We start from the raw sequence: 13286 nt of genomic DNA, 5'->3' as shown, positions 1-13286 counted from the left end.
AAGTTGCTGTTGAGTCATCTCAAAGTACGTAATAGATGTCAGTTCATATTCAGATATTTGTAGTATTCATATTATCCTTCATAAAACTAGTATTCCTACTAATGTAGATTATTGATAATTAGAAATTAAATTGAAACTAATGTATGAAAATTCATATTGACAAAGAAATTGTTGCATATAATTTCCAGGATGTTAATGAGTTCAAAGAAAGCCACATAAAGTATGATTTTCAGTTTTGGTGTAAGGGAAGAAATGTTCTCCATTTCACTTAAGAAAAATGAATAGTGAACATCTCTAAACAAGCAGCATACAGAGCCAATGAAAAATATGGATCATGAGCAGTGATTTCCCTGAATTGCTTTGGATATCATTTACCTTCTAATAACTATACATTAGTTATAATTCTGTGCAGTTATAATTTACAACACTAGGTGGCATCTGTTAGATAATTCAGTTTTAAATTGCAGTTAAAACTCCCGGAAACCTTTTTGATTTCTGTGCTTAAAAATAGTACTTTGTATTGTGTACTCTAAACAAACAAAAAAAGTATATTTTTGTGTTATTTTGAAGGCAAAATTATTTTCGTTTGGTTACATTGTTGCCTCTAGTAACGTAGCTATGGCATCCAATGAAGTGATCTCTATTATCTACTCATTTATTTATATGCTTTAAGCAAGAAATCATGTAACTTTCATTTCTAAGAGACAGTTATTTGGCAGTCGTGGCAAATAGATCATCTGGTTGTACATTTTAAATGTGTATTCTTGGGTGAGTCACTTTTTTCCTTGAGTCTCAGTTTCCTCATTTGCAAAATAGAGATAATTTCTAACTCAAGGGACTTTTTGAAAGTGTGAATTATGATAACGTATTTTAAGGTATTTTAGACACTGTGGACTTATATATAGGCAAGAGATTATTAATGTGTTCATAAACCATTGCCTACACTTTGTACATTTTTTGAAGTTGACTTACAGAGGTTCATGTCTGAGTTACTGACCTTCCTAAAGCCTCACCTCCAGCCCTCTCTGCAATTACACAATCCATGTGAATGGCTGTCCAGGGTCTTCATAGAACAAGATGATGACATGCTGGAGGCTGCCAAAGTGTCAGTGAGCATCTACCTAACATTGACCAGGTTAGTATATTTTAAAGTCATTGTTGAACTGCATACAAGTCAGGAAAGCAGAAAACATTTCTGAAAATGTGCTGGGCATATTATTTACTTCACATTGTTTAGGGGAAAACATCCCATGCTTTCCTCATAAGTTCCAATTTCTTTCTTTCTTTAATTCTGACTTACATGAAAAGAAGATTACATTTGTGTTACTGTGAGAACTTAGGCCGTGCTCCGTGGCTCATGCCTATAGTCCTGTAGTCCCAGTGACTCGGGAGGCTAAGGCGGGAGGATCACTTGAGCCCAGGAATTTGAGGCTGCAATGAGCTATGATTGTACTATCGTGCTCCAGCCCAGGTGACAGGGAAAGATCCCATCTTTAAAAAAAGAAAAGAAAACTTGTCTGGCTGGGCAGATCTGGGGTAGTAGAACTAACCTGGGATCTGAAAACACGGGTTCCAGTTTAGCCTCCAGCAAGTTATTACACTTCTGAATCTTAATTAATGTTTAAGACCTCTTTTCATGTCTAAGACTTGCTTTTCTGTATTAAGCTTTAGTAAGATAATTTTTGCCTTTGTAAAGGTGAGTACAAACTTGTAAATAATCAAAGGAACTGTTCTGAATTTTCATTTTAATATAGGAATTTGGTCTGATGCCTTCTTGAGACAAATATCTGAAATTACGAAGTTATGTTACTGATGACGTTTATACTGATTCTGTTTCTGCTTTATAAAAATAGCTGTACTTGGGGTAATATCTTCTTGTGGCAAATATCTATAATTGGTTATGAAGTTAATAACTGATGACCTTTTCCACTATTTCTGCTTCTGCTTTATTAAAACTCTAAAGTATTTGCTTTATTTCCATTTCTTTCTTGGCCCAGGAGAAAGGGATTTCTTACTAATGATCAGCAGTGCAATATTGTGCTGCCAGTACTTACATTGTGACACTGCTGGCAGTGGCTGCTTTTAGACTCTTAAGTGTTTGGGGCCAATTTTCAAAGGGTTCTAATCAGGAACACAAAACTTCTGCATGTGATTTGAATTAGGTTCAAAAACAGTCAAATACAAATTCAGTCTGAAACACACATGCCTATAAGGGTTTATCTTAATTGTACTCAAAGTTGGCTTCTTACTCCTCAGGAAATAGAAACCTTTGAATTAAATTTTCTTTAGTGTGAATTTGTCACTTTCTTAACTTCAGTTCAGTGTGTCCAGAGAGGCATGTACTCATGGCGTATGTATTTTTTTTCAGATGTAGTTGTATTAGTTAAGATGTTTTGGTTGTGAATGATAGAGGCCGGCTCAAACTAGTTTATGTATTGGCTCAGAACTGGGCCTTCTAAGGGGTCAAGTTGGCATCAGGTATAACTGTATGTACAGAGACTCAAATCATGTCATTACCTATTTCTCTTTATCTGACAACTCTGAATTCATTCCCAGGCATGGCCACCAGCAGCTCAAGACTTACATTAGCCTTATAGTTATAATCTTTCATACCACCAGCAGAAGTCCCAGGGGAGGATCTGATTAGCCTGCTTGGGGCACAGAGTCTTATCAGAGCCAGTTATTGTGGCCAGGAGCATGGGATACTCTGGTCAGTCCAGGTCTTATGCCCACTCTTGTGGAGGAGGGTGAGGAAGGTTTAGTCTCCAGCCCTGTCTAACCACATGGAATTGGTTACCTGTAAGAATGAGGAATGCTGATGTCAGAGAAAGGATGACAGAGGACTGTTATTGGGCAGACAAAAACTAGAACTGCCAAAGTCAGTGGACTTCTTTTATTGAATAAGATTTATTTAGAGTTTGTAGGGAAAGGAATGAGTTTCTAAATTTTTTTCTTTTAAGGTAATAAATACATAGATTAAAAAGTAATCTGATAGGTGAATTTATGGCATACGAATTTTATGTTAAGACTGTTATTTTTGTAAAAAGTCATTAATCTGAGTTCTCCATTATCTTCATTTTTAGAGAATGTGAAGCTACTGAAAGCTTGACCCAAGAAAAAGAAATGTGTAAGCATCACACACATGAAAATGGTTATAATCCTCATTGTATTTTCTTATTCTTCTTAAAAAATATAGGATTTGATTCTACAGTTCTTCTTGACTTTTTGATTTCATCAGAAACCTGTTTTCTTGAATATTTTGTTAGATATTTAAAATTACTGCAAAAAGACTGGGATAATTTTTTTACCATTTGCAAGTACTTTGATGCAACTGAATCTAAATATGACATAAATATTTGTGGTTGTGACTCCTCACTTTTCCAAGACAGAAGCACCAACCAAACAATACCTCATCGCTTGACTGTTCTTGATAGTCATGTAAATGCTTGTACTTGGGTCTCCTGGGATTCCAGTGCTGCTTCTGAACCATTGAACCAGGTTGTGATGTCCAAGGAGACCCACATCATGCAGGTTCATAGTCTGTCTTCTCCCCAGGCTTCCCAAAGTCTGGTAGATTATGACAGCTCTGATGATTCTGAAGTGGACTCCACAAACCAGTGTTTAGCTAACAGTAAACAGACATCTTTACACCAAGAAGCTGTTAAGAAAATTCAGGACGCAGCTGAGACAAGTGGCGATATAAAAGAACTTAGCCTAGATCCTCAATCAAGGCCTCTGGTCCCGAAATATTTTAATACTCCCTTCTCTGTTAATTGTGAAGCAGCCCCGAATGATATTGTCTTGGAAGTGGGAATATCTTACAGAACAGTAAAATGCTTCAAAGAGCTACAAGTTGCCATTTACCGTTTACAGAAGAAAAATCTTTTCCCATATAATCCAACTGCACTTTTGAAATTGTTAAAATATGTAGAGGTAATATGTAATAAAAGTATGAGCCCTTTGTAAAACAGTGGCATATTATTTCCAGGAATTTTTTTTCCTTCATATAAAATATAAAATTAAGGAAATACATTGTGCCTCAATGAGATAATAGCATAAAAAAATCACCACAAAAGAATTTTCTAAGTGAAGTTCTTTTTGCCTTATTGGAAGCAGCCTAGTGACTGGAAAAGATACATCAAATGACAAGTCACTTGATTATAGTTTGTATACCACTCAAAATTTATGGCAATTCAAAGTTACACAAAATTTGGGTTGATTATTATATTAGTTTCCTAGGGGTGTCGTAACAATTTGCCACATACTGGGTGGCTTCAGACACCTGAAATTTATTCTCTCATGGTTCTGGAGGCTAGAAGTCGAAAACCAAGGTGTCAGCAGGGTCATGTTCTCAAGGATTTGGAGAAGAATCCATCCTGCCTCTTTCTGGCTTCTGGTGGCTGCCAGCAATCATTAGTGTTCCTTGTCTTGTAACTGTATCATTCCAGTTTCTGCCTCGTGGCATTTCCCCTGTGTGCATATGTGTCCAATTTCCCTCTTATAAGGACACCAGTCATTGGATTAGGGCCCACCCTACTCCACGATGACCTCATCTTGATCACATCTGCAAAAAAGCTATTTCTAAGTAAGGTCACATTCACAAGTTCTGAATGGACTTGAATTTGGGGGAGACACTAACCCAGTACAGTTATTATTTACCCCTGAGGTATTTAATAAGGTGCCATGTAAAAAATGTAAGATCTTAGCAGGTTTCTTGAGAGGTGATTATACATGGTCTACTCTGTGAACATGATTCATTTTTAAAAATTTTTAATCACTAGATAATTTTCCTATTTAAAATTGTGATATGAGTAATTCTATCTTTTTGAGGGGAAGCACTAAATTCAATTTTTTCTATGTTTATTAGGTTTGTGTAATGTGAGTAGCAATCTAAAATATCCTTAATATTTTCTGTAAATGATGCTTTTTGTGTTAAAATACAAGGAAGACTAAACCTACCAGTTATTAAAATATATCTTAAGACTATTATAATCAAAACAGTTTAATACTTACTCAAGTAGAAGTAGAAAAATCAGTGTAACTGAATAGAGGATTGTTAATTAAAATAACAATAAGGTAACCAGTGTTAACTAAATAGAAATGCGAAGGTCAAAAAATTTGCACTTACCATACTGTTGGTAAGGATATGCATTGAGGCACTTTCTCATTTAAAAAACACATCAAGGAATGTATGTTTAAGGATGTTCAATGCCAGATTGTTTATAAAAATAAAAGGCTAGGAATATGTGGTTAAGTTAGAATTTATATACCCAGTGGAATACTATATGCCTGTGAAAAGAGTGAGTTGTATTCATGTTTCTGGATATGAAAAATCTCCAGTAAAAAGCAAGTAAGTATACAGGGCTGCCAATTATTTAGGAAAAGAAGCAGGGCAGGAGTAATACATACATTCATATATTTATGTATGCTTTTATTTATAAAATAAGAATATATAAGAGAGTCATAATGGTTGCCTTGGGAGACAAGTCCAAATTAGACTTGACTTCTCATATCTTTTTTGTACTCTTTTTAGTTGGGTGCATATAGTCATGCACTGCATAAGGACATTTTGGTCAATGATGGACCACATATACCACAGTGGTCCCATAAGATTATAATACCATACCTTTTCTGGTTTTAGGTATGTTTAGATACACAAATACTTACCATTGTGTTACAGTTACCTTCAGTATTGAGTACACTAACATGCTGTACTGTAGCTTAGGAGCAATAGGCCATACCAGGGTGTGGGGAACCTCTGGCCTTAAGGCCATATGTGGCCTTCTAGGTCCTTAAGTGCAACCTTTTGGCTGAATACAAATTTTATGGAAGAAATCCTTTTATTTTTATGAATACATTTTTGTTTATCTTTTATATTTTTATTTTATTTTTAAAATGAACAGATTTAAAATGTCAAAGAATAAAATAAGTTTCAACGAAATAATCCTCCCAGATTGACTGGCACAGTTAGAACATTAGTAAGCCGTGAGGGCTAAATTGATGGCTGCTACGCTCACAATATAGTTCTAACTTCCCCCACCTGACTGGCACCACTACCACATGAGTCTGATTGGTGAGAGTTTATGGGGGTCACATATGCCAGCTTTTGACAACAGTGCCCTGTGTTTGTTTGAAGTGGAATTTGTGAATAGTTGCGCAGCTTGACAGTATTTTTTAATTGTTTAACAACCCATCGTGTCAAAGAAGACCAAGAGAATGCTGAAGGAAGAAAACAGATTTTTTAATGAGGATTGGGAATTGCACTATTATCTTGTTTCTGCTAAAGATAAGATGATTTGCTTGCTTCGTGATACTGCAGTATCAACATTAAAGGAGTTCAGTGCTCATCAACATTATAACACTCATAAGGACCATAAATATTTTAAATTGGAGAGGTATGAAAGTTTGTATTGCAGAAATTAAAAGATGTAAAGCAAAAGCAAAGACAATTCTTTCAAGCAGCAATAAGACCTAGAAATAATGCTGCTAAAGCAACTTATAAAGTAGCTTATATACGTATATTAGAGAAAAAGGGATGCCATTCAGTGATGTAGAAATTGTGAAAGAATGCATTGTCGAAGTTGTAGGATGCTCAGACCCCAGTAACACTTCAAAGTACAAACAACTTCCTCTTCCAAGGAAAACCATAACTGATCAGCAGCATGAATTGGCCTTCAACTTATCAGAACAACTTCATGCAATGCTTCAAAAGGAAAATGTGTATCATTCGATTGCTTTGGGTGAATCAGCTGATACTATGACTTGGCACAGGTTTTATGTTTTATTTGGGTCATAACAGAAGATTTTCTTTGCTAGAAAGATTTACTTTGGGCACTCTTGGGAACAGAACATGAGAAATAGATGTCTTCAACAACTTTCAAGATAAATGTGAAGTTGAACTGAATTTGGTAAATTCAGTGAGTGTATGTACAGACTGTGCACCTTCCATGACAGGAAAACATGAAGGGTTTCTTGCTCAGATAAAAAAAAGTATTAACAGATCCAGATGGTCTCATTTCTTTTCATTGTATCTTGCATCAGCAAAATCTCTGTGCTAAAGCTACTACTTTAAGTGACACTTTGCACCAAGTTATGAATATTGTTAACTGTATTCGTGCAAATGCAACATGGCTTCATCAGTTTTGTAACATGCTAAAGTTGAATGATGAGGTATTCAGTGTGGATTTGCCATATCGTTCTAAAGTGTGTTGGCTATTGTGGGGACAGGTGTTAGCCAAAATTTTATCTCTATGAGAACAGATGGTTAAATTTTATGAAGAACAGAATCAGCAATGTGAATTATTGGAAGAAGATTTCTATAGGAATGCAGCATATCTGTGTGATATCATGTCAAATCAAAATGACTTGAATATTTCTTTGCAAGGTAAAACTAAGTCTATATATGATATGTGGCAAAAAATCCAAGCATTTTGAAGAAAGCCACCTTTTTTCAGAACACTTCTTCAAAAGGAAATTTTAGATGAACGTTTTCCCCAGTTAGCAAAGGACATTGATGAGCAGGATGATATATGCAAATCATTTGAAGAATACACAGCTGTTACAGAACAATTAATTGGAGAATACAATGAAAGCTTCACTGACTTTGAGAATCATGACATCATACTCAAATTAGCATTTCAGCCTCACCTGGTTGATATCACCAAGGCACCTAAAGAACTGCAGGTGGAATTGATTGAGCTCTCAGTAAATGACATTTTAAAGTCATTGTTTGATGTTAAGACTTAAGGTCCCATTGAAATATGGAAAAATGCAGTAGAATACCCACACCTTCGGCAACATGCCCAAAAAATCCTTTCTTGCTTTTCAACCACTTATTGCTGCGAATCTACATTCTCTTACCTAACCCAAATCAAGACACCCTTAAGGTCACAAATGACTGATACCCATGTAGAGGATCAGCTGAAACTGCAGACCTCCATCCTGCAACAAAATATTCAAATGCTTTCCAACAAAAACCAGACATAACAGTCATTAAAAGGTTAGTTAACTTTAAAATTAACAAATAGTTTTCATTTTTTGAAATTATTAAATACATAGTAGTTAGATTTTTACAAAATAATGTACATTTTTAAGTATATCTAATTGAATTTTCTTGAATGTGGCCTTATTGGTTATGGCTAAATTAATGTGGCTTTACAACATGAAAAGGTTCCCCACCCCTGGGCCATACCATATATAGCCTAGGTGTGTAGTAGGCTGTGCTATCTGTTAAGTACGCCATGATGTTTACGCAACAATGAAATTGCCTAACAATGCACTTCTCAGAACATGTCCCTGTCAAATGATGCATGACTAGTTTTTAATGAAAATTACTTTTCAAGGAAAAAAAATGTGTTCCTAAGGGTACATAAATGTTGAATGCATTATAACTCATGCTTATGCAGATGTGTTTTTGATTTGTGTTTCTCTATAAGGTTAAAAAGGACCCATCAGCCCCTTGTTATATGTAAATGAGGGAAAAGCAATCTTATAGATATGCTAAGTGTTGGCATTTCAGAATCTCTACCTATATAACTGACTCTTAAGTGTAAATCAATTCATCGCTCACCCACTAAGCCCCACAGTTGCTAAAGATGATCCTTGGCCGTGTGGTAACTATTCTTGACCTTTCAGAGCATCCAAGAGCTGTTCTGAGTTAGGCCACAAAGGAACACGAAACCGATAATTTGTCTGCACAGTGAGTTCCCAGTGTACCCCTGAAAGCAGTCTCTGATCCCACCCCTTCTCCCAGTAAAAGCATATGGAACTCCAAGTGTGCACACTGTCATGAATCTAATTTATTTTTTTTAACTTAAAACATAAAACATACATAAAAATGCTCATATAAGTATCCAGCTTGTTGAATTTTTACAGCACACCTGTGGAGCCAGTACCCTAGCTCAAGAAACAGCGTGCATATCCCAGAAGTTCCCCTTGAATCCCTTTTCAGTCACTGTCCACCCCTAAAGGTAACCGTATCCTGGATTGAGACAGCAGAGATTATCTTTGCCTGGCATTGTCTTTTATATAAATGGAGTCATAGATTGTGTATTCTTTTGTTCTTCATTATTTGGGAGTGCGTTCTAATTTATTTTTAAAATGTCAAGTAGCTGCATTTCAGCTATTATTAGTAACATTACTTTTTACTCAGAATTCTCTATGGCACACTCAGATGGTGAGATTGACAAACACTGGTTCAACAGTAAAGTGTAGCCTGAACAGGTTATGCAGGATCTTGTGCAATTAGCCCCAACCTGCTTCTCCAGCCTCACCTGTGGATCTCCCCCATCCCCTGTTCTTAGCAGCACAACCCTTTCCCTTACGTAATCATTCTTCCAGCCCCATCCTAAGCGTGAGCTCTGAAGCCTTCCGCCATCTGTTCTGCACCATTAGATTTTACATGCTCTGTATTCTTTGCACTTGGCTCTTCCCTGTAATTGTAGCATTTGTCATGTATTTGAATCATTAGTCAGCAGTCTTTCCATTTGCCAGCCTCTTTTTACATTGTCCTCAGTGGTTAGCATCCTATCTGTCAAAGACACACCACAAATGTTGAGTAAATGGGAAGAGATCCCTCTCCAAGGACTTGCTAATCCACAGGGGGAGACAGATGTGCAGAGAATTATAATCATTAACACTTACATTGCACTTCCTGTATGCCAGCCACTGTTCTAAGTGCTCTTCTAATCCTTACAGTAATGTTAGATGGTAGATACTATTATGATTCCTATTTTACAGAAGTGGAGATGAAGCAACTTGCCCAAGCTTATCCAGCTGGTAAAGTGGCAGAGCTGAGGGAATAAATTCAGGTAATCGGGTTCCAGTATCCTCTCATACTCCCCTTCTTAATTTATTCCCTGTCTTCAAGACAGAAGGTGATGAATGTACACTATTAAAACAAATTTTTGCAGCTTTGGCAATGTGTGGGGGTTGTGTGACAAGTCTCACTAGAAAAGTATATTAGGGTCAGATCATCCAAGGGTGCTGTGCTAGGGAATGTTGACTATTCTGTAGGCAGTGGAGAGCTGATGCAACTTTTGAGTAAATGACTGCTTTTGTGTTTGAAGAAAGTTACTTCAGTAGCGATGTATCTGCTGGATGGACAAGCAGAAAGACTGGAAAGAGTCTGTTGCAGAAGTCCCACTGAAGGCAAGGGCAACCGGACTGGGAAGGGGGGATCCAGGCCTTCTGGCTGGATTCTCACGTCGGGTTTTCCCCCTTCAGACACCCTCTAACACAATAGTGAAGGGACCAAAATCAGGATCAACAAGACACACAATTTTGGGAGCTCAAAGGTATGTAGATGAGTGATAACTGACTGAGCAGACCCAGGAGCAGTTAAGTTCTTACCTGGTATAGGGAAAGCTGAGAAGCAGCCTGAGGTACAAGGTGGATTCCCCAGAGTGCTCAAGAGGTTGTAGTGTTGAGTCCCACACTGTACCAGGGGGTGGTTGGTGGAAAGTCTATTCAGGAAACAATTACCTCTAGATCCCCTGCCCCAATCCATGTAAGCTAACCACTGCTCCCTCCTCTACCCTCGTCGATTAGAAGTTTGTTTCCCAGAGTGAGTGAAACAGAGTCTTTGGACTAGGGAGCACCATACAGAGCTGAGGATAAGAATAACACCCTGAAAGTGGGATTATTTAGACATTTACACACTGAATGCTGAGAATCACCATCCTCCCCAACCCTATACTCGGAGCACTTCTAACTCCAGGCAGGAGACTAGAAGAGACTTTTCTGAGGAACCTAACAAACCCAAGAGAAAAGATCTGAAGATGCTGACATTGGGGGTTTACCGAAGAAATCACTCATCCAAGTTAGCCTACTATGAAGCCCACAGTTGCAAACATCACCATGTACATAGAGCTAACTGGCATTTAAGTGCCCCACTCTCCCAGTGAGTGAAGAGCCAAGGGTCATCAGGCGTTGGGGGAAAGGCAGAGACTGAGACAAAAACATGAAACAGATTAGACAAGGAGAAAGTTAATCTATCAGTATCCTCAGAGATAAGAGATTATAGATAAAACTGTATAAACATATTCGGTAGAAGGGAAAAAGAAGCCTTATAAATTAATACAGCAAAAGTGAAAAACAATAGATATATAGTAAAATTAAATTGAGGATATCTAGGAAGTATAGCAATAGGTAAAGAAATTGGAAAATAGAGAAGTACCAGAAAGAGAAAACACAACTAGAAAAGAGAAAGTACTAAAGAAATTAAAGATTCTATAACTGAAAGACTGAGTTTTTAAATAATGTGTGAAAGTATACCTGCGAAAAAAATTTAAAAGGAAGGACAAGATCAACCTGAAACAAGGAGACACTGTTTCACTGGCATGGCTGAGATGCCGCTGGTGGTGTTCCACTAAAATAAGGAAGTAGAAAGTCCTGTGAGGAAGACAGTTCCGTTCTCACTCAAGTGACTTTAGGCACTGTCATCAGCACATGGTGATGTAGAGCACCGTTAAAAATCCTCTGTTGACAATTAGAAGGACAGTGTTAGACCAAATAAGGTATTCGTTTGTGGACAGGAATTATGAAAATCATGGAGGAAGGTATGATAGCCCCGACTGTGGAGACAGAGAGAGAGAGAAGTGGGGACGAGGCCTGGAGAGAAGAAGGCAGAAAGTGAAAGAAAGGAGAGGGAGGAGAACAAGAAATACTATGAGGAAACTAAGAGAGGTCAGGTAGGGCTTTGAGAATGAAAATGTATGTAGAGCTTAGTATCTTTAAGACGGACAGTAGGGTGAGATCTGAGAAGCCACTGGATGGTTTGACCATTAGGAATTTGTTGGTGACTTCTGAGAGAGCAATTTTAGTTGGATCCAAATGTGCAGGAATGGGAGGAGGTAGAAACCACAGGACAGTTGTTTTCAATTTATTTGTGTTCTCTGTACACAAATAATACTGGAATGTTGAGTGGCACCTTTGAAATAGGCTGAAAACAATGCCATCCAAGTCAAAAATAATTTTGACGTGACTACTGAAGGTGATGTTCCAGTCAACAAGCATCTCCTGGGGCACTGACTTCACCTGCTGCTGTTCCTCCCATCTCTTCCTAGCACAACCCACTAGGGCTGCATTTGGCAGATGTGGGCTGTCCAGATGTTTGGAAACTTGGCCTAAATTTTGAACTTTAATTAGTCATGATTGTCATTTATGACAGCATAAAGTTGTCTTTATTAAAATACCAATTTGAAAATTGGAGTTGATAAAATGCCTTTTCTGACTGTACCGTCATATATCAGACCAGCAAACCAATTCTAAACTTTTCTCATTATTCCAAGGAAGGTGAGCTGAACTCAGATCAGAACCTTTATAGTTAATGTCATGTATCCCCTACTAATTGCAAAGCTCACTAATGTGTGTATGTGGATATAGATACAGATACAGATATAGGAAAAGCACACAGCGATCCCTTTCTAAGTTTGCAGTTTACTGAATTTTACCAAGTAGGTGGACCAAAATGTAGTCTAGTTACTTACTGCAGTGGGTGAAATACATGTTTGCACTTGCCCTGAATTGCTTGTGTTTCTCCTTTTTGGGATTTTTACTTTTTTTCAAAGTACAGTTCTCTGATATTTAGAAGCATTAAGAAATTGAATGTGACCTGTACATGATTTCCTTTCCAGGGAGAAAGGCTCAAGTGTTTGCAAGTCTGGTTTGAGACAAGAGCCTACTAAATCTTCGAAGGTACAGTTAAAACGTGGGTTTACGTTAAAACTATTTTCTAGGGGTGGTGATTGGGATGTCTGTGTGTTTTTTAATTGCTTTAAGCCTCCTGTCAAAAACATTTCTCCCTTTGAAACCCACAAAGTGAACACAACAGAAGCACATTTATAACTCCTGATGACTTTGGTTTTTGTTGTTCAATAAATGATGAGGAAGGGCAGGTTTCTCCACAGCTAAACTTTTTTTACTTGCTAAGAAGAAGAGAGTGTATTTTCCATCTCCAAATCTCTCTGTAGTTTTGTTTATTTGTTTTTCTGTAAAACATAAAAGAGTAGTATACTTTACTTATTGAAAACAGAATTGAATTTTTGACTGTCAATTTTTCTGTAAATTGTCTTTTAACACATTGACTACCACACCAGAAAAAAAAAAAAAAATTCCTTGGGGCCATAGTGTTTTATCATGAAAATAGAATAAAAACTTTGAAAACAAAATGATCATTTCTAATTTAATGAAAAATGTGTTACTTTTTATTGTTTTCTGTGCCTAAGTTATATGCAACTTGAAAAATAGTTCTTGTGAGTCCCAAGGTGAAGAGATGTGCTAGTTAC

At 37.1% G+C, this 13286-nt stretch overlaps 1 protein-coding gene across 1 annotated transcript in view; it reads left to right on the top strand.

The window, feature by feature from the left end:
• The window catches only part of LINS (lines homolog (Drosophila)), a 20994-nt gene extending 17013 nt beyond the window's left edge, over positions 1-3981 (top strand). The window contains exons 6-7 of the mRNA XM_012642718.1: positions 964-1135; positions 3084-3981. Coding sequence (XP_012498172.1) covers positions 964-1135; positions 3084-3966 — 1055 coding nt within the window. The 3' untranslated portion in view covers positions 3967-3981. The remainder of the gene's footprint in view (positions 1-963; positions 1136-3083) is intronic.
• The last annotated feature ends 9305 nt before the right edge of the window (positions 3982-13286 follow it).

Source organism: Propithecus coquereli, unplaced genomic scaffold (assembly GCF_000956105.1).
Source record: "Propithecus coquereli isolate 6110/MARCELLA unplaced genomic scaffold, Pcoq_1.0 Scaffold184, whole genome shotgun sequence".
Lineage (NCBI taxonomy): Eukaryota > Metazoa > Chordata > Mammalia > Primates > Indriidae > Propithecus > Propithecus coquereli.
The sequence above is the reverse complement of the archived record's forward strand: the minus strand, read 5'-3'. Positions and strand labels throughout refer to the sequence as shown.